Below are 21806 nucleotides of genomic sequence, written 5' to 3'. Positions count from 1 at the left end.
ATTCATCTCGAGATTAAAGACAAGAGTAGGTGCAATTCTTTTTTATGACCCTAGCTAGCTCATGCTTCAACTTTATTTTGACCCCTTTGATCTTTTATTAGCCCATGAGGCACTGTTCATTTCTTTTGGTCGACATGACTATTTAAATTTTTTTTTGTGTTTAACTTAATGTGTTTTTCTTCTTTTTGAGGTTTTTCATAAAATGTTAAAGATGAGTAAAACCACTGCCAATTTTGATGATTCAATTTTATATTTTTTTAAATTGCAATTTAATTTTATGATGTATTTGACATATGTTTTTACTTTCAAAATTTAACGACATATTTGAATAGTTATTTTCATATTACTTTTTTTATTAACACGTCTCATTTAATATTCTAGTGTCCATTTGTCTATAAAATGCATGTTTGAAAACGCGGCCGAGACGGCTGATTAAACGGTAGTGCTACATTCGGCGGTGATCCATCGTGACGATTCTATGATACTCGGTGAAAAAACCGGATTCGTCGAAATTATTCAGTTTTTGTTATTGGAAATTGACTGTTACGTGATATATATGCCTGCATAAATAATAAGAAAGCGGTAAAAAAATCAATAGATTACGTTAAAAAATTGTGTTGCGGCCATTGACATATCACAGGAACCTTAAAAAAAGAAGATAAACTAATTATGATTTTGTCATTAATGAAGAAAAAGTAAAAGAAAAAAAAGACCAAAACTGAATATTTCTGCGCTCGAACCTGAGACATATTTTAAATAATAATCCAGGAATTCCACTAGACCACAGATAATCTTTGACATTTTACCCGTATATATAGTGATAATATATATTTATCTGAAAATTAAAAAATAGTTAAAATTAATTCTCGATTAATCTCTGCATGTTTTCTGAATTTATGTTAACTCGTTAGGTCCGGATCGGCTTTCAGATTACGGCTAGCGCAATGATAAAATTTGAATCATCCAATGTACGGTTAATTATGTTATCCGCTCATTTTTTGTTGCGAGATAAATCTATATAGTGGCCCGAGGCGAATAGTGCTCTCTTACAAAATTTGGGGGCCCTGCCTAGGCGAATGCCTTTTTTAATAGGCTGTAAGCACGGCTCTGCTTGAAAGTTCCAGTTTCTCCGGCATACTTCATGTTTCCGATGTATTCCGACGTCTTCTCACCGGCGGAGCTTTCTTTCTCTTGTTCAAACACGTCGATTGTTGCCATGAATTGTACTTTCTAAGCTTACCCTTCCACCATAACCGTCGCTCCAAGTTGAGACTCCAACAATCTCTGGTTATTTGACCACAGGGAAAACTTGATCGAACTAGAGTAGATTTTTTATTGGACTATCTTCAATCAAAAAAAGATGCCAACTATACTAAATCCCTCATACAACGATCAAGATAAACCAACATTTCAATCATTCCTTTCATACGGGATACATCACTCATATGCTAAGGAATAGCTTTAAAAGAGTGAGCTTTACACCCGTAGAAAAGGGATCTGAGCTAACCACAGAAAGAGAGAACCCAGCTCAAAAGTAAACGGGATTAATATTAGTTGTGAAAGGGGGGATATTTATATATACTCAATCTACATCGGAAAAAAACATAAGAGTGATGATCAGTTCCGATTTGATTGGGATTAACACCTCAAAAGCTCACCAAACGTGAAAAGAGAAATGTAAATTCGCCAAAGCGAAGCAAACAAGTCGATCTATAGATCGAGTAACTATTTTACATCAAAAAAAAAAACAAAAAGAGATTGGTAACCGGCGGCGATAAAACCACCGGTCACCGAAAATGATTTTCAGTTCTAAGAGGTTTCTAGTGAGATGGTAGAGCAAAGAGAGAGAGAGAGAGAATGGTTGCCATTTGGCCCACTTTCAAATGATTGATGCAAACGTAGACCCACCAGTCTAACCCCTTTAATTAATTATACGGGGGTTATAAGTTACACTAGACCCTGACCCACCAGTCTAACCCTTTTAGTTAAACGGATATGAATTTTCGGTTTTTGGTTATTTATTTAACTAAATGATGTATTTGTAATATTTGATGTATTATATTCATCAAGTAAATAATTTTTTGGCATCTTAAACTATCTATTTATGACTAATATTTGATATCATATAAAAAATAGAACAAACAGACGTAATTAGAAAATTGTAGACGATATATAAAAACAATGATTATTAATGTAAAATATGAAGAAATATTATATTATGACTTAGTATGGCATAAAAGATTATAAATTAGTTATACATGTTTAAAAAAATACAATAATTTTTAAACTTATATGAAAAATTTAACATATAAAAATAGGCGATGAATTAGTCATCAAATTGTAAATAATTTCATAATTATATTAATAATAAATTATTTGTAGTCTCTGTTTTTTGTCAAGATAATTATTAAATATCCATAACATTAATATGTTAAAAGGCCATATTATGAAAGCTCATGTTGTAACCGTTTTTTTTCGGGAAGTGTAACAAAAAAATTATATTTAACTCTTCATTTTGTTTAAGTTCTGTGTCAGTAAAAGATTAAAAAAATCTCTCTAATTTTTTCAATGTTCAATTTGAAGCTTATTATGCGAAAATCATACGCAAATATAGGCAATTGGTTGGAATCTCTATATCTTTATATTCTTACAAATTTTAAATTTATTGTTTCCTCTTCTTCAAGCAAATCAATTACCGAAGTAATAGATCAATTGGTTGTAATCAAATCTATTCTTATAATTAGTGTAATTATGGTTACAGTTTCTATATTTAATAAGTACATTAAAAATACAACATTGAAGATATTATGTTTTGATTAATAGAAGATATTGAATTTTGAGTTTGTATTTATTGATTTGTTTTTTTTATAAAGCTTAAAAAATCAATAAGATGATTGGTTGGTTGATACATCCTATAAGGAAAACGAAAACTATAGGTGGTTTGAATATTGTACATCGATCAATGCATAATGTAAGTTGACTATATAAAACTTGAGATGATCATTTCAAACTAAAGTATATGCATTTGTTATATGCATTTGTTATATTGTAGTTAATATATTTTAAATATTACATACGTCAACTGATTCACGTTTTCGTAAAAATAAAATTTAAGTTCATTATTGGACCGTACTTATCCGTAATAAGCTACGTTAAATATGATGTATTTTTAGGTTTCATTTAATGACATTAAGTTTAAATTTGATTAAGAAAAATTTATTAATTTAACTAAGAAAGACAAGCATTAAAATATGTAGGTTCATATAATGACATCAATACTATTAAAAGGGAAGGAGTCTAAAAAAATCTACTTATAAAAGTTGTTTGGACCCTTTCATTTAACTCATTATTTTTTTGGTCTTATCTTAAATTTATACTAACAATATGTTACCATATATTTCTCTAACAATAATTTAGTCAATTCTTTTATTTATTTAAATCTCACTCCTAAATCCTAATCATTACTATTACTATATTTATCATTTTGATTTTTAATCGTAAAACCATTGAAACTAATGTTTTATATTATCATATAATATATGATTTAAAGCATGATAAATTACAAGACATATATGTGTACATTCTAACTTCCTCTTTCGTTTATAATAAAGTAATCATATCATATATAAATTTTTCCACTAAAATGTCATATCATATACTAAACTTTCAACCGTCTATAGTTTAATAATATTTTCATATTTAAAAATGATTTTTCTGAATATTCATGTTACCTTCACAAAAATGAAGAAATTCATTGGTTCTATTAAAGCTAACCTGACTTCACGATATCAGTATTGATTATTCAAGATTTTGAAAATTATTTGTTTAGATATTATACTCTTATATACTTTTCACTTTAAACAAATCAATACTATTAAAAAGGAAAGAGTTTTAAATAATCTAATATAAAAAAGTTGTTGGAGTTATGTATAACTATTTATTATTTTTCTGATAATACATTAAACATTCTAAACATACAATATTTTAAATATTTTTAACAGATCTTAATATTATTTCTTATGATACTTTTACACAGAAAAAAATTTCATCAACCATGTTTTTGTACAATAACGTTAAAAATCTATATCAAAAAATTGTTGGACCTGATATGGACGTAATGGGTCCACATCTGTTCGAGTATTTAAGATCCTAAAAGAATTTGAAATATATGAAAAATCTGAAAAATATCTGAAACACGAAAAATATTTGAAACTCCAAACAAATACCAAAAAATTCAAATACCTAAAAATTTTAAATCTTATTCAAAATCTGACACGATGAACTGAAAATACCCAAAATTTTATCCAAATACCCAATTTTTTTTTAATTTGAAAAATTTACCTGAAATCAAAACTCTAATCGTAAACCAAAAACTTAAAAACAATATCCATAATACCGGAAACATATTCGAAATATCTAAATATACCTAATAAACACATATTTATGATCAGATCTAGGGTAGGACCCGGACTTAAACAAAGACCTGCGGGTTAAAAAAACCCAATAGGTTATCTTCTTTGGACCTGAACTAAACCTATAATTTTGGGTCGTTTGGTTTGTTGTATTGATCCGGATATAATTCTCATGTCGAAAAGAAACTTACGTAAAAGTGTACACATAAAATTTCAAATAAACTAATTTATAGATTATATAGCTGTTAAAAATTATGTTTTTCGATATAATAAAACTTTGTATTATAATATAATCCAACAATTACGCGCTTTCCAAGCGCGGGTCAAAATCTAGTTAAGTTTAAATTTGATTAAGGAAAACTTATTAATTTAACTGAAAAAGACAAACATTAAAATAAATAGTTTAATTAATTCTTAATAACATGAAAGTGTAAATAAGTTAGAAAAATTAGAGGTATTTTTTAATGGGTACTTCTATTTTAATAATATAGATTTAAAAACAAAAGGACAATATTGTTAACCGTATAGAAATTAGAGGATAGTAATTGTTTGTTGAATCAGACAAACAATTACTATCCATCCATACGTGCACGTGTGAACGATGACGTGGACACAAAACATAGAGAACCTTAGAGCATGAGCAACGCGGGATTTAACACAATCCTTAGCGCTAATACATAAGAAAATACTAATATTAAATGGGCTTACGCTAAGAAAGAATCCTTAGGTAAGGATTTTTTGTCTTTGATCCTAAATGACCTGGCATCATCTGATTGGTTGGGTGAAACGTTGCGTTTCGTAGGGGGACGGGAATGAATCATTTACGCGGGTCGTAAAGAAAAAAAAACCTCTCCTTCTCTAAAGGCGACGACAAAACCGACATCGGCGATCTGCTTGGTTTCAGGTAAATCCGGCCAAATCCGACCGCTAATACTCACTATTCTTTCTTATGGAGTACATGCATGTAGATTTCTCTTGTTTTTATCGATTCGATTCATGGGTTTGAATAGATTTCGGGTTTCATTAGCGATTGGGGATAAAATTAGAATTAGGGTTCCTGTCGGGGTTTGCCAATCGACTCTTTTCGATGTAGTTCTTGGTTATTTCGGAGGATTTAAGGGTCCGTGATTAAGCAGTCATTCGATGTTGGGTTTTATAAATCGATTTAGGGTTTTATAATTTGGGGCTTTTGGTGATTCGGTTCTTTTTTTTTTTTCTTGTCAGCTCTAAATGGAGGACGAACTGCGAGACATGAAAGCACACAAAGCGTACTACAACATGCTTCATTTCGTTTCAGAAGCCCAACAGGGAATTCCGAAGCTGTGCCCCTGTGGATCTATCACAAAGGAGTTCGTCGACGAAGATGATACGTATGATTACCTCCCGGGGAAAAGATACTTCATCTGCACAGACTACCAGGTTCGAAATGTACTGTCTGTTTATACTCCAAATTGTTTTGCTGTTTGCTTACGAATTTAATGTTTTGGCAGAACGACGGGCTGCATTTTAGGCAGCCATGGGTAATGGGTGTGCAACAAGAGATTGAGAGGCTCAAACTAAAGTTTCTCGAGCAGGAGAAGCTCCTGCGCGAGTGCGAGGCGCTTAAGGTTAGTTTCTTACTTAACGTTGCCACTAATTTTTACAATCTGTCTAACATATTGTTCTGTCTCTGATGTCTCTTCAGGTTCAGGTTAAGATGCTTCTTGAGCGTGTGTGTGAGCTCGAGAGAGTCCGCTGAGGTTAGTGCTTTGAACCCTTTTAATCAACAGTTAAAAAAATTAGTTGGTACATGTGTGTGTAACTAGGATCGTCTGGTGTGTTTCCTTGTAGTTTGAAACCAAACTAGGATAGTGGTGTGTGTTGTAGTTTGAAACCAAACTAGGATAGTGTTGTGTGTCTCCTTGTAGTACCAAACCAAACTAGGATAACGTTGTAGTTTGGAAATAAGGTTAACTTTGTAGTTTAAATTCCCACCAAACGATCATTAAATTGTGCCTTAACTGCTTCTTTTTAGACTTAAAGGTCGTGAGCTGTTTTGATAGGACACATTCCCACTACGCTTCAATGCTCTTAGTGGAGAATCCCTTATTTAATCCTCTGTGTTTCTACTAGAGAAACACAGACTTATTTGTAAATGGCAAACTACAATGGTTATGTTAACCTATTAGCGAGCCAAGGGTCAATTGACCTTGGCTCATCACAACCCTTTCCTATTCCCGGTCAAAGTAATGATGAGCCTGGTGTCAAAGAGAGGAGAAAGTGGACAACGAAGGAGGATGTAATCCTCATAGGTGCGTGGCTCAACACCAGCAAAGACCCAATAGTGAGTAATGAACAAAAAGCCGGAGCCTTCTGGAGGAGAATTGTAGAGTATTACAACGCTAGTCCTCTTCTCGTTGGGACTATCCCTCGAGAACTTGGGCAATGCAAGCAAAGGTGGGCTAGGATCAATGATGTGGTCGGTTCTCCAGGTACCTTAAACGATATTAACGTCCTTGATCGATCACCTGTATTTGATGACATTTATGAAGGTCGAGCTCCAAGGGTAACGTACATGGTCAACGGACACCAATATGATTTGGCGTACTACCTCACGGACGGTATATATCCAAAATGGTCAACATTTATCCAATCTATCACACTCCCTCAAGGTCCTAAAGCAGAGTTATTTGCTAAAGTTCAAGAAGCTACCCGAAAAGATGTGGAGCGTGCTTTTGGTGTATTGCAAGCTCGATTTGCGATAGTGAAAAACCCGGCGCTGTCGTTGGACAAGGGAAAAATAGGGAATATTATGCGAGCATGTATCATACTGCATAATATGATTGTCGAAAATGAACGGGGTGGATACACTCTGTACGATACATCTGAATTTGAAGAAGGAGAATCGAGCAGAAGTTCACATGTTGAGCATATTAACAACATGCCTACCCATTTCGGTAATATGCTTGGTCTACGGAATCATGTTCGAGATAGGCGTACACACCAAGCATTGAAAAATGATTTAATCGAAAATATTTGGAACAAGTTTGGTGATAATGAAGATGTATAATTATTGTATGTTTGCTTTTAAACATTGAATAAAAAAAAATTTAAAATTAAAACTTTTTAAAAATTTAATAATTTAAAATTCTTAAGGACCTCATATTGAGTAACACCATTGGACATACATTTTAGACTCAAATCCTTAACTATTCAAAAAGCAAAAAAAACTACTATTATAATCCTAAGGACTCCAATGGTGGGTAACACCATTGGAGTTGCTCTTATTGTCTTCTTCTTCCTCAAGACCAATTCTTTTGGTCTGCACCTTTAGTAGCGTGGTCTGCACCTTTAGTAGCGTGAGAGCTCAAGAGGAGAAAAAAAAGATCGCTTTTTGAATCAAATGAGAGGAGGAAGGAACACATCAGGAGAGACCCAATTCGTTATCGACTCAGAGATCAATCATCGATTCGCCTCCGTCTTCATCTAGGGAGGGTTTCCTGTGAGCTCCCCTGTTTCTTATACTCTGTTTTGGTATTGTGAGGTGCTGACGACCCCTCTAGATTATTGATCGGTCGATACAATTTTGTGAAAAGTATTGGTCCACACACCTTCGCACCATAGACTGATAGACACATAAATGTTGTGCTTAGTGGCAATCTATGTCCCGAACAAAATCACCCCTAGAAGACACAGTACACTGAACTGAATCAATGATCAATGTATCGTATCCCTCTATGCAAAATGTTTGTGAGACAAAAAAACAACAACAGCAAACCATGTGGAAATTGAGGTATATGTCGATGGAAGCGGAGAATCAACGAAGGAGATCAAATGTGCACATGCTCCTGAGTTATTGATCTTGCACATGATGTGATTCTGTTCTTGCGACTTATAGATGTTTTCTTTGAATACTATACGTACAGTTAATTATGATTCAACGTCAAATTATCAACTATACCAAAAATATTACTCTCATGCTAAATCTTACTTCTTTTTCATGACCATAACAAGAAAAGATCTCATTCTAATTCCTATGTTTTTTTTTTTTTTTTTTGAACACAAACTTTTTTCATTAAATCAACTCGAAGAACTACAATAACAAGAGGGAATTAGACATCCTCTTGGAAAATAAACATAAGCTACAACAGCAATTAAGATTAAACATGATAATTCTTCATCAGAAGATGACAGCGAATTCAAGACAAAGCTTGAATGCGTCGAGGAAGCATGTAAGACAAGGTCCGACAGCTGAGATTTAGTCACCTTATGTTGTGACGTTGAAAGCCAACCCTCACCAACGAGAGAAACCGAAATAGTCTCGATTGCACCTTCTGGCCCCGTACAGACCGCTACACAAGGTGGCAAACCGGTGAGTAAGTTGAAGCAAACTCTCGGTATTAAACCCGAGGAATCATCTCCTTTCACAGAAAAGAGGCATGGTAATATATAGGATTCTCTCCTTTGTAGAAGAGGATGATAGTACCGGTAACAAAGTCAGTGAATCCACCGAACAATTCATCCTATAAGAGTGATATAACAATAAGTGCATAATATAGATCCCAAGGAACCCCTCAGAATTCTTTAAACTAGTCAAAATAATCAAACCCGTGGTTAGTTGACTCTCGTTGTGATATGCAGTGGGTATTGACTGACTAAGCAAAGGGCCGCTTCCTTCTTTAGTGGTACTGGGCCAGGCCCACAAACAATTGAAATTCGGCCCATTAACAACCAGCCTGGCTGGAGGAACCCTAGATTCGGGATGAGAGGCGGAGCTGGAACGGAGAACATCGGGTCTGAGCTTGTAGACAAGGGTGTGTGTGGCAAAGCTAAGGAGCACTTCGTTGTCGGGATGAAGGACGGTGGCGCAAGATGGAGGAGAGAAGGCTATGATATTTGGAATGTTGGGGGTTGAGCAGCCGCCGAGAAGAGAAACGGAGCCCCGTTTATAATTCAAAGATGATGCACTGCGGTGGCCTGAAGTGTTCTTTATGGCTGAGTTTTGATCTTTATCCGAGCGTAGCTCAGATCCGGAACATCCCACGGAGGGCCTCTCAGATCTGAAGCACATGTGAAGGGCGAACTCAGAGTAGGGAAGGAGGTGAAAGGTGGACCTTGTACAGCTTTTTCGGGAGACCCCGGTGAAGGATGCATCTCCGGTGGTCTTGAAAACCTGAGCAGAGACCACGAAGGTTTGCTCCAGTTTCGACGGCACCAGATCTAGAGAAACTGATTGAGTAAGTGCGAAGCAAGAAACAAGACGAGAGCTTTGACTTGGAGCGAGAGAAACCATGAGGAAGATGTAGCAGATTTCCCGACGCCGGCGGCCTCTAGCCTTGCCGGCGTCAAGAAGCAGCGGTAGCGGCGTTGTCTCGATTCTTGAACCAGAGAGAAAACTAGGGCCTTTCAGAAGTTTTGTTTTAATTCCTATGTATTTAATAACATATTTTTGGTTAGTTTTCCTTCCGGAAATAGATAAACAGATCCCTCAAACTGAGTATTTTGTTTGTTTTAAATTTAAAAACATACACATGATCCGAGACTCCGAGTCAGTGCTGAGATATTGCATTAATAATTTAAACTAGATTCTAACCCGCCCTTTTGAAGGGCGGGTATATTTTTTGTTTTAAATTTTTTGAGTAATTTAATTTTTATATTTGTGTTATTTTTTTTATTTATATTTGTGTTTAATATATTTTATTAAAACACGATTATGATTGATATACTGGAACGGTTCTTAGAGTGTTATATCTGAAAACTAATATCAAATTCAATCCACACCAAAAACCGAATAATTTTTTTGAAAAATGTTTTAAAAAATAATATTAATATATTCTGTTAAATATATATATATATATATATATATATATATGGGTTAATATGATCTTCAGTAACTTTAAGTAAAATCATATTTAATAAATATTTTTAATCGAATAACCTATTTAAATTCCGTTGAATAAATCTCGTAGAATATATTTTTATAAATAATATTTATATATATGTAAATGGGTAAATATGATTTTCACTAACCTTAATTATAATCACATTTAATAAATATTTTTTAATCGAATAACCTATTTAAAACCCTTTAACTAAAACTCGTAGAATATATTTTTATAAATAATACTTCTATAATAATATCAATTTAATTAAATAGTTTTAATAATCTTAAATTTACTTCCCAAAATATACTTTTTTAGATTTTGGTTGGACTAAATTTTCTATATCTTAAATGATTTTGTTAAATACTTCAATTTTGTATTTAGAATATGCTCATATATATTTAGTTTCAGATTGAAGCATGCTATTGATTTTGACAAAATACTACATTATTCGAAGGATTAAAGAATAAATAGCTAAAAACATATACTTTAATCCATTAGACATATTTTGTTTATATTTTGTTTTGCACCTATTAGACATATTGTGACTAAATATTAAAAACATATACTTCATATCTATTCTATCTAATAAATATGATATCTCTTATAATTAGGATATACAATTGATCTAATCCATATTAAATTAGAATTTTATATTTAATTACCTATTAGCAATATATGATATATTTTTTAACTTATTTAAATATTCCTTATCGATACCTTTTTTTCCTTAGCGGTACATATAACAAACAATATGTACAGACTTTACAAAACATTTACGATAACATTTTATGAACTGAAAATTAAAAAGTAAAATAAAATTAAAGAAAAACTTCCAGAATACACCATTTATAATCCATGACCAGAATAACTATTTGATAAAAGAAGATATATATATATATATATATATATATATATAATTTAGTGGGTCAGATAATTCAGTAAAGTGGGTTCTGATTATTTCTAATATAATTGATCAACTCTTCTACGTAACTGCTTCCTACGTCCTTTTTAATTAATTTTAGATTCAGTTACTCAATTATCTACATAATTATGAATATATCAACTGATGCCGTTATATTTGATGCAGTTATATAAAAATCACTTTTTTTTAAATTGGACTCAACTAATATCAATGGGGCATGTTCCTGTTTTAATAGTATTGATTATCTCAGTAAGCAAGATATGGTTGCCTACCAAATATAAACAGAATCAAAATCAGTTTTTAATTTGAACTGCCAAAAAACGACCCTTTGATTCTGCTAATGAGCCATAATTTTTATATTTGGCGTAAAATAATGACATATTCTTCTCAAAAAGTAAGGACAAAACAATCAAATTATAAATTTAAAAATTGGTATCGAGCCAAAAATTTAAAATCAATACTATTAAAAGGGAATGAGTGTTAAAAAATCTACCTATGAAAGTTGTTTGGACTCTTTTATTTAACTCATTATTTTTTGGTCTTACCTTAAATTTATACTAATAATATGTTACCATATATTTCTCTAACAATAATTTATTCAATTTCTTTATTTATTCAAATCTCACTCCTAAATCCTAATTATTACTATTACTATATTTACCATTTTGATTTTTAATCGTAAAAGCATTGAAACTAATGTTTTATATTTTCACTTTTATCATATAATATATGATTTAAAGCAAAAGAAGTTACACGACATATATGTGTACATTCTAACTTCATCTTTTCTTTATAATAAAGTAATCATATCATATATAAACTTTCCCACTAAAATTTCATATCATATACTAAACTTTCAACCGTCTATAGTTTGATAGATATTCTCATATATAAAAATTAGTTTTCTGAATATTCATGTTACCTTCAAAAATGTAGAAATTCATTGGTTCTATTAAAGCTAACCCGATTTCATGATATCAATATTGATTATTCACGATTTTGAAAATTATTGGTTTAGATATTATACTTTTATATTCTTTTCACTTAAAAATGAATCAAAACTATTAAAAGGGAAAAAGTTTTTAAAAATCTAATATATAAAGTTTTTGAAGTCACGTATAACTATTTATTATTTTTTTGGTGATACCATTAATCATTCTAACCATACAATATTTTAAATATTTTTAACAGATCCTAATATTATTCCTTATGATACATTTTCTAAGAAAAATATTTCATCAACCATGTTTTTGTACAATAATGTACTTGAAACTCCAAACAAATACCCAAAATTTTATCCAAAATCTGACATAATGAGCTGAAAAATACCCAAAATTTTATTCAAATAACCAATTTTTTTTTAATTTGAAAATTTACCTGAAATCAAAAACTATAATCGTAAACCAAAAACTTAGAAAAATATTCATAATACCGGAAACATATTCGAAATATCCAAATATATCTAATAAACACAACGTATTTATGATCGGGTCTAGGGTAGGACCCATACTCAAACAAAGACCTGCGGGTCCAAAAAAAAAACAATAGGTTGTCTTCTCTGGACCTAAACTAAACCTATATTTTTGGGTCGGTTCGTTTTTATTTTGATCCGGATATAATTCTCATACCTAAAAGAAACTTTTACGTAAAAGTGTACATATAAAATCTCAAATAAACTAATTCATAGATTATATAACTGTTAAAAAAATATATTTTTGATATAATAAAACTTTGTATTATAATATAATCCAATAAACCCGCGCTTTCCAAGCGCAGGTCAAAATCTAGTATTATGTTGAAAAGAATATAATTATGGTGCTTAACCTCAACCAAGTTATGATACCATAGTAACATCATTATTTCGAACCATTAACACATGCCAAATATAGTAATTATATGTAAGTTTGAAAAATTATATAGTAATTAAGAAAAGTTACCTTATTTAAAAAAATTATTGTTAATAATTCAAAGCTGACTTGTAAAATTGAAAAGGTATACAGAGGAGAAAAAGCCGCTCTGTCTCCCTCCTTCCCCCTTGTTCGTTCTCTTCCACTCTCCTCTCTATATCCTCCACATCTCTCTCGTTATCTCTCTCATGACTCTCTTCTGATCTTGAAGCTCATTATCATTTGGATCCAAGGCAACATCTTCAGGTAACACCAAAGTCTAAGAACTATAAATTGTCACGTTTATGATTTTTATTACAAGGTAAAGAGATCATGTTTGAACATAGAACATATATAGACTGTTTACTCTAGAGGTTGATTGTTTCTCATTTCCGTTTTTTTTTATATATATATTTTCTTGCATGAATCATTCAGATTTCATTAGGAAAAAATGAATCACGTACCTTCTGATCAGAGCTTTTACATTGAAAGCGAGGATGAAGACGACAGGAAAGATTACGCAGAAGAAGAAGAAGAAGAAGATGGTCACAGCCATTCTGATTCCTCTGATGCTAATGATGAACATCACACGCAGAATAAGCCTAACTCATACACTACGGCTTGGCCACAGAGTTACAGGTCTATCTCTATCCTAGCATGCAAATTCTTGGTTGATTTTGTAACAAAAAGGGTTATTAATTAATATGCATTATTTATTTTGATGTTTTGTGTGTTCTTGTTAATGTTTTGTAGGCAATCCATTGATCTTTACAGTAGTGTACCGTCTCCAAGTATCGGTTTTCTTGGGAACAACTCGATGACGAGATTCGGAAGCTCTTTCTTGTCTTCTTCCCTGATAAGAAGACACACTCCTGAATCTTTACCTGTTGTTACAAAGCCTCTGCTCGAAGCAGAAGAACAAGCACCACCACCACCTAAACACAGGCTTAGCTCTCATGGCTTGCTCCCTCCTGTTCCTTCTAGGAGAAGTTCCATGCGAAAGGACGAGAGAGTGTCTCATGAAGTTCCCATGTCACGCAATAGCTCATATGGACAAGCTGTTATGAATGGTGAGTTTCTTTTTTAGCAAATATAATTAATGCTTGTGTGTTATTGAATTATGAAATATATTCGGATACTCTTTGTTTAGATTCTTTCACACTCTGATATGTGTATATGTGCCTAAGACCTTTGTCTTTTCAAAATGAGAGAAAAGTACAAAACACCAGCCACCTCTATTGTCCTATAGCACATGGAAGCACATGAACGAAACTGTTAAGACCAAAAACGTCTAGGTTGAAAGAACATGCATGATTGTAATCTCTCTTTAGTAAACTGATGACATCATCTTGTGTAACATGTGGGTCATGTGCTTACAAGGATTGAATGTTCTATGTGGAGTTGGGATACTCTCAACGCCTTATGCTGCTAAAGAAGGAGGATGGTTAGGATTAGGGATACTGTTTATATATGGTCTTCTTTCTTTCTACACTGGAATCCTCCTGCGTTATTGCCTTGACAGTGAGTCTGACCTTGAGACATATCCTGATATTGGCCAAGCTGCTTTTGGTACCACTGGTCGTATCTTTGTCTCGGTAAGTGGCTAAAACCTTTTTTATTAATATATCCTATGAATTTTTAACATGTTTCATCAAATCTAGCAATAGAATACTCCTTTGTGATGAAGAGTTAATTAAGTTGAGATTATTAGGTAGCTTAACACTTTAATAGTGGAATTTGGTATCATTATTTTCACTTTATATTATTTTTTTCTTTTTAATGTGTTGCAGATAGTACTCTACTTGGAGCTATATGTAAGTACTTGCATTCCTCCAGCAAATGACTACAATTTATACTTTATAAATAGAAATCACATGACTCTTTTTTTTTTTTGTAAAGAAACATACATAATCAAAGAGATTCCAAGTGGTGTTTACGTATGTAGAATCCATGGCCCCATGTTGTGAAACACGTTAGCACAGGGCCCCAATAGATTTCTCCCACTAGCTTGTTCTAGATTTGGCACTACCTGAAACTTTTCCCTTTGATTTCTATTTGTTCCTTCTTAAAGCTGCTTTGACATCACTAAAGCAGCAAAAGTATTTATATTTTAGATTGAATGGTCCCAAAAGGTACTAGTGTGAAATGATTAGTTCAATAGTATTTTTTTCTGACAGTTTAGTTTAGAAGTAAACTAGTTCTGCTCTGGTAACTGCTTATAGATTCTTTCACAATTTTTTTGTTGCACCGTAAAAGGTAAAATGTGATATCATAAAACTCAGTTTTTACTTCAGTAGAAGTGAGTATGTAACCTTGAATATCTGCAGGGTTACACTCTTGCTGTTCTGTGTGGAATATATAATGTTACATTATTGTATTTTTATTGCAGGCGTGCTGTGTTGAATATATAATATTGGAGAGTGATAATTTGTCTTCATTATATCCAAATGCTGGTTTAAGTATTGGAGGTTTTGAGTTAGATGCACGTCATCTATTTGCATTGCTAACCACAATCGCTGTTCTCCCCACCGTTTGGCTCAGAGATCTCAGCCTACTGAGTTACATCTCAGGTGAAATTGTGTTTCATTATCCTTTAGTTTAGGAGATATATATAGTCACGTCTAGGAATGTTCTTGACATAATGATTTTGGTTATATTTTGTCAGCTGGAGGGGTGATTGCATCGGTGCTAGTGGTTTTAAGTTTGTTTTGGATTGGTTTGGTAGATGACGTTGGAATCCACAGCAAAGGAACTACACTGAACTTGTCAACTTTACCTGTAGCTATAGGTCTATACGGTTACTGCTACTCAGGACATGCTGTTTTCCCCAATATTTATACTTCTATGGCCAATCCAAATCAATACCCTTCTGCTCTCTTGACATGGTAAGCTTATTACACTTTTAATAAGTTTATGAACCTTCCTCAACATATCTAACACATATGTCCAGCACCATTCATTTTTTTTTTGTCACATATGCAAGCATTTTGATGATACCACAATGATTGATAATTGTTTTTGCAGCTTTACTATTTGTACTCTGATGTATGCTGGTGTTGCTTTTATGGGTTATACAATGTTTGGAGAAGCAACAGAATCACAGTTTACTCTCAACTTGCCTCAGGATTTGGTTGCTACTAAGATAGCTGTGTGGACTACTGTAAGTAGTACTTATTCTAATGTTGGTTATGATCACATGAGAGCTTAACCTGTTTTATCTTAACTGTTTCACAGGTAGTCAATCCATTTACCAAATATCCTTTTCAAGAAAATTACTCAGCTATAATTTTATTTTATTGTCTAAAAAACTGACCATCTTTTTGTGTCCCCTTAACAAAAGGAAAGCACATATGCTTTGACCTTATCTCCAGTAGCACTGAGTCTTGAGGAACTAATACCATCAAGGCATAACAAGTCACATTGGTACGCCATTGCCATTAGAACCGCATTGGTCTTCTCTACTCTTCTTGTTGGTCTTGCAATACCTTTCTTTGGTAAGATCCTCTCCACCATTTTGATTGTAATGCTCATATACTTCGGAATCAAGTTGACAATGAAACAACATCTTGCAGGTCTTGTCATGTCATTGATTGGATCATTGTTGACAATGCTTGTCGTAAGCTATCTTTCCCTTCTCTACTGGTTTGACTACAAGTGAAAATCTTAAGTTTTGTATACATACTGTTTTCTGCAGACGCTAATACTTCCACCGGCTTGCTTCTTGAGCATAGTACGGAGAAAAGTTACCCGGACACAGGTACTGTTCTTAGCAATTCTGTATTTATACCAGCTTATCATAACACCATTGTTTTGTGGATGTTTTATTTTGTTTTGTAGATGATGTTATGTGTCTTAATCATCGTAGTAGGAGCAATATCTTCTGTCATTGGCTCATATTCAGCTCTCTCTCAGATCATTGAGAAACTAAGCAGCTGAACAGTCTTTTTCGTTTTTTTTTACAAACTCTTATACCCACCTTTTGTCTTTTGTTTTCATATAGTTTGAAACAAATACATTAATGATGTATTTGATTTGGCTACTTTTTAAACTATGTCTCAATATACAAAACTAAATCTTCTATATAAAATCTTTTTGCTTAGCTATCCAAATCCAAATCTTTCTCTACAACACCATCATTTGAAAACCTGCAACGACTCCTTCTACTCTTGAGAATCAACTCCGAACTCTTCATCAACTGAATATACTTCTTCCTCACAGCCAACACAGGATGCGGCTCCACGCTAGCTTTGTCTCTATAAGGCTCTCTGAGAATAGCTGTACAAGTCTTGTTCTTCATAGACAAGTAAAAGATCTGCGGATGCCTCTCAAAGGCCTTGTGCACCTTCTGAGGCAACCCAAACCACTTCTTGAGGCACAAAAGCTTCTTCCTCTCTGCGGAATGGTCGACGAAGAGGCAGAGCAGCTCATGAAGAAACCCAACGACTCTCTTCTCAGCAACGTCACTGCTCGGATCCAAACGAGAGTAATCATCGTACGGTGATACGTAAGGAAGCCGTTGAAACTCTTTTAGCCAATCTTCGATCTTGACTCTCAACCTACAGCCTTTTGACGGAAACAGAGGAAACTCAATCTCGGAACAGAGTAGTCCTCTGTTCTCAGAACAGAGTAGTCCTCTGTTCTTGATTGCGTTCTTCTGCAACAAAGACACAACCTTTTCTCCGTTACTACACTCCACAGCTAAACCCTTAACCCCATCTTCCATATCAACAAACCTAAACGAAGAATCAAGACTCATCATGTAATCGTCAGGCAGACCAAGATACCATTTCATCCCTTGAACAATACTCAAAGGCAAGACATTGTCTCTACTCATCAGAATCACCTTCCTCAACCTACCACGCAAGTCCTCAGCTGAGTCTTGGTACACTCGTCTCTCTTCCCTGTCGAGCTCAGCAGCTTCTGGCGTCAATCTAAACCAGGGGAGGTTGTGCTCGGGACCGACGAACTCCTCGAAGACACTAGGAAACTGCCGTAAGAACTTTGTGACTTTGGTTGATAGGTCGAACTGGTGGGTCTTCTTGGAGACGGAGGAGATTGGGATGCAGCTGTTGGGGTCGCTGGTGATGCAGTTCTTGAGAGCGATGACGGATTTGAGCTGAGGGGAACGGAGGATGTGCTCTATGTTGTCGAAGTATTGGTCTTTCTTCCATTTCATGTAGACATCGACGTAGGTGCGGATCTGTGTGGAGGAGGAAGGTAGGGTTTTGAGGGTTTGGGCACGGCGGCTGATGAAGAGCATTGGGGAAGAACGGTAGGTTTGGCGACTTGTAGAATGTGAAACCAGTTAAACCCCCTAGTTTAAAAAGCTTGTCCTAATGAAATGTGTTGTTGTAATAAACCCTAACTATTACTACCATTTTTTTTTTTTGATTTTCGGATTTAATTTCGTAATCTCATTCGGGTTTTAAATATTTGAATCGACTTTATTAGTAAATAATATCTTAATTCTATATTTTTTAGAATGTTTAAAAACTATATTTTATGCAAACTCGAAGTTTGGTTCAGTTATTTTAAGAGTTAAATCAAAATAAACATAAAATAAGTATTTGAATCTAATTTCTGGAAAGTTAATTTAAATATTAATTCATATCTTTAGGTGTTATTGGATATTAAAAATTCTAAAAAACTGAAACTCCTATTTAAAAAAAAAACGAATCTAAAAAACTACTTATTAAGATTTTGAAAAATTATCTCAATTACTAATTCATATCTGTTTTTTTTTTCTTACAAATCAGATAAAATAACTCGTAATACTAGAAAACCCCATTTTACAAAATCCATTCCATTTTCTTTATAACTTGTATTAGATACAGATACAGATTTGTTTTGATCCGGATCTTGTGTTCAGTTACAAACGCATCTCTACTGAAAAGGTTATAATGGCAGTGTAATAAAATATTAGGCATATAACACACACGTTTTGAATTTGAGTTGTTTGTTCTCTACTTCTCTATCAAGAATCAAAGAGAAGTAACAAGTTTAGGAGACCAAGTAGGCAGATTAGGACAACCATTAACCCCAATTAAAACTTCAACAAATCTTCTCTTAACCCTCTCTCTCCTTGTCGCCTCAAACGCATCTTTAGGCGCCAAGCTCTTCATCAACGGCACATCACTAGAAACCTCCTCCGCCGAAGTCTCCACTATCCTCTCTAACATATCTGAAACCTCACTCATCGTTGGCCTAGACTTGGCCTTCACCATCAAACACCGGTTCGCAACCGCAGCTAGCTTCAAAGCAGATTTGAGGTAGTAGTTTCCTTCTAGCCTTGGGTCGACGATCATCTTGAACTTCTTGATATCAGCCAAGTGTGGTCTGATCCAGTCCAAGATGTTCTGCTCGTTTCTTGGTCGGTTTCTGTCGAACGGCCGTCTTCCTGTGATGAGCTCGTAGAGGAAGATTCCATAGCTCCACACGTCGCTCTTGGCCGTGAGGTGTCCTGTTTGGATGTACTCCGGAGCTGCATAACCAATGGTCCCTACAACCTGATGGTGGATTGTTTTGAACAATCAGATACTAAAACGCAAACAAACATGTCAAGGCTTTACTTACCGCGGTTGAGACATGACTGATTCCATCAGAAGGTCCCATTCTAGCCAGTCCGAAGTCAGAGAGCTTTGCGTTCCAATTCTCATCAAGAAGAATGTTTGAAGATTTGAAGTCTCTAAAGATAATCTGCATTATAAGATGAATATAGCTTATAAGAAAAGAAAGATTAATGTAAAGGGCGTGTGTGATGAAAGAGACCTGAAACTCCAAGCCGTGATGAAGATAAGCGAGTCCACGAGCAGTGTCTTGAGCAATCTTCATTCTAGTAGACCAAGGGAGAGGAGTGAGTACAAAACGGTTAGATAAATGGTCTTGAACGCTTCTGTTCGGTACGTATTCGTAAACAAGCAGCCGTTGGATCCCTCTCTCATCGTCTTCAGCGCAGTAACCGATCAGCTTCACGAGATTCGGATGCTCCGCTACTCCCAACACGTTCACTTCTGTCACCCATTCTTTATGCCCCTGTAAGCCTCTTCTGCTGAGCTGTTTCACTGCGATTTCGATCTTTTTACGAGGGTCTTCAGGGCTTTGAATGATGCCGCGGAACACGCCACCAAAGCCGCCTTCGCCGATCATCAAGGACCTGCTGAAGTTGTTGGTAGCGGTTTTGAGGTCATCGAGGGGGAAGACTTTGAGGTTGTTAATGTGTGTCTCAGAGAGGACGTGTAAGGAAGTAGTAGTAGTGGTAGTACTTGTTTGTGAGTTAAACTCAGACCCCACTGATCCTCCTCTGGCAATGGAAGAAGATCGTATTGAATCACATTTTTTAGTCTTGACTTCATCCTGAGATTTGTCTTTGCTGAAGTGGAAACATTTCATTGTCTTTGAGGAAACCAATCGCCTCACTGTAATGATAAAAAGACACACAAAACCAAATCAAGCAAGTCAACTTCCTCTTTTCTAACACACATTGAGCAATCAAATAGCATTTCTCAGCACAATATTGCACAAATACAGAAAAGTTAAATAGTTTTGATAAGGAAACCTGATGTAGAAGTATTCATGAGGAGGAATGGAATGTTGTGATTGGGGTCTTCATGTTCATGATTGAGAGATCTTTAAAGCAATAACTTTTAGAGAGAGAGAGAGAGAGAAGAAAGAAGAAGACGAGCTCACCATGATCTAATAGGGAAGTCAAATAGGCATTGGCAGCTGGATTTGCCGCTTACCAACCCATATACGCTTTTTTATTTTGTCTCCAAGCCTCTTGCTTGCTCACTATCAAGAGTAATTCTTGGGTTCACCCCCTAAGGTGAACCTCTAGGTTCACCAACCAATAGTGTTTGATTATTTGATATTTGATATCTTTTAAAAAAGGAAACAACATTGAATTTCCAAATAAGATTATCTTTTTAAAATAAAACAATAAAAATACATAAAAATAGTTACAAAAAATAAATAAATAAATATTTTTAAGTCTTTAGCAAAATACTAAACCCTATACCCTAAATCTTAAACCTTAAACCCTAAACCTTAAACTTTGGATAAACTCTAAACGTTTAAAAATCTTAAACCCTAAATCATACATTAAAAACTAAATTTTAATAACACTAAACCCTAAATCCTAATCACTAAACCCTAAACCCTTGGGTAAACTCTGAACCCTTGGATAAATCATAAACTCTAGAGTTTAATTTTAAATATTTTTGATTTACAGTTTATGATTTATCCAAGGGTTCAGGGTTTATCCAAGGGTTTAGGGTTTAGTAATTAGGATTTAGGGTTTAGTGTTATTAAAATTTAGTTTTTAATGTATGATTTAGGGTTTAAGATTTTCAAACGTTTAGAGTATATCCAAAATTTAAGGTTTAGGGTTTAAGATTTAGGGTATAGGGTTTAGTATTTTGCTGAAGACTTAAAAATATTTATTTATTTATTTTTTGTAACTATTTTTATGTATTTTTATTGTTTTATTTTAAAAAGATAATCTTATTTGGAAATTCAATGTTGTTTCCTTTTTTAAAAGATATCAAATATCAAATACTCAAACACTATTGGTTGGTGAACCTAGAGGTTCACCCTAGGGGATGAACCCAAGAATTACTCCACTATCAATACCTTAATAGTGAAATTCGAGAACACGTTGTTTCCTTCTTTATTTATTTATTTTGGTTATTTATTCACATCCCCATAACCTCTAGCCGTAGCCGTT

At 33.9% G+C, this 21806-nt stretch overlaps 5 protein-coding genes across 9 annotated transcripts; 2 read left to right on the top strand and 3 right to left on the bottom strand.

The window, feature by feature from the left end:
- Positions 1 to 5076: 5076 nt before the first annotated feature.
- On the top strand, positions 5077 to 8690 carry LOC106437686. Of its 3 annotated transcripts, none has more exons than XM_048778623.1 (3): positions 5077 to 5831; positions 5903 to 6019; positions 6097 to 8690. In XM_048778623.1, exon 3 carries the CDS (start codon positions 6547 to 6549, stop codon positions 7459 to 7461), a length of 915 nt encoding a protein of 304 aa, XP_048634580.1. In that variant the 5' UTR covers positions 5077 to 5831; positions 5903 to 6019; positions 6097 to 6546; the 3' UTR covers positions 7462 to 8690. The 3 variants fall into 2 exon arrangements, with proteins under 3 accessions (XP_048634580.1, XP_048634582.1, XP_048634581.1); XM_048778624.1 differs by having other exon boundaries at positions 5077 to 6019.
- Positions 8451 to 9881, bottom strand: LOC106450369. Its single transcript, XM_013892020.3, has 2 exons — positions 9000 to 9881; positions 8451 to 8914 (listed from the first exon to the last, which is right to left on the bottom strand). Exons 1-2 carry the CDS (start codon positions 9682 to 9684, stop codon positions 8910 to 8912), a joined length of 690 nt encoding a protein of 229 aa, XP_013747474.1. The 5' UTR covers positions 9685 to 9881; the 3' UTR covers positions 8451 to 8909.
- Positions 9882 to 13190: 3309 nt separating this feature from the next.
- Positions 13191 to 17036, top strand: LOC106447694 (amino acid transporter AVT1C-like). Its single transcript, XM_013889680.3, has 13 exons — positions 13191 to 13351; positions 13520 to 13723; positions 13838 to 14154; positions 14465 to 14679; positions 14875 to 14898; positions 15474 to 15654; positions 15750 to 15969; positions 16109 to 16244; positions 16319 to 16338; positions 16433 to 16578; positions 16657 to 16700; positions 16779 to 16841; positions 16922 to 17036. The coding sequence occupies exons 2-13, from the start codon at positions 13536 to 13538 to the stop codon at positions 17018 to 17020; spliced, it is 1653 nt and encodes a 550-aa protein (XP_013745134.1). The 5' UTR covers positions 13191 to 13351; positions 13520 to 13535; the 3' UTR covers positions 17021 to 17036.
- Positions 17037 to 17081: 45 nt separating this feature from the next.
- LOC106447695 (protein WHAT'S THIS FACTOR 9, mitochondrial-like) lies at positions 17082 to 18413 on the bottom strand. The gene has a single exon (XM_013889682.3). It carries the CDS (start codon positions 18342 to 18344, stop codon positions 17181 to 17183), a length of 1164 nt encoding a protein of 387 aa, XP_013745136.2. The 5' UTR covers positions 18345 to 18413; the 3' UTR covers positions 17082 to 17180.
- A 555-nt stretch (positions 18414 to 18968) lies between these two features.
- On the bottom strand, positions 18969 to 20879 carry LOC106447692 (serine/threonine-protein kinase PCRK1-like). 3 transcript variants are annotated; one of them, XM_048778621.1, is made up of 5 exons: positions 20771 to 20879; positions 20640 to 20687; positions 19853 to 20499; positions 19658 to 19780; positions 18969 to 19590 (listed from the first exon to the last, which is right to left on the bottom strand). In XM_048778621.1, exons 2-5 carry the CDS (start codon positions 20656 to 20658, stop codon positions 19066 to 19068), a joined length of 1314 nt encoding a protein of 437 aa, XP_048634578.1. In that variant the 5' UTR covers positions 20659 to 20687; positions 20771 to 20879; the 3' UTR covers positions 18969 to 19065. The 3 variants fall into 3 exon arrangements, with proteins under 3 accessions (XP_048634578.1, XP_048634579.1, XP_048634577.1); XM_048778622.1 differs by having other exon boundaries at positions 20640 to 20710; positions 20771 to 20789; XM_048778620.1 differs by having other exon boundaries at positions 20640 to 20879.
- Between the last annotated feature and the right edge of the window lie 927 nt (positions 20880 to 21806).

The sequence above is a fragment of the Brassica napus genome, chromosome A4, assembly GCF_020379485.1.
Source record: "Brassica napus cultivar Da-Ae chromosome A4, Da-Ae, whole genome shotgun sequence".
Lineage (NCBI taxonomy): Eukaryota > Viridiplantae > Streptophyta > Magnoliopsida > Brassicales > Brassicaceae > Brassica > Brassica napus.
The sequence above is the reverse complement of the archived record's forward strand: the minus strand, read 5'-3'. Positions and strand labels throughout refer to the sequence as shown.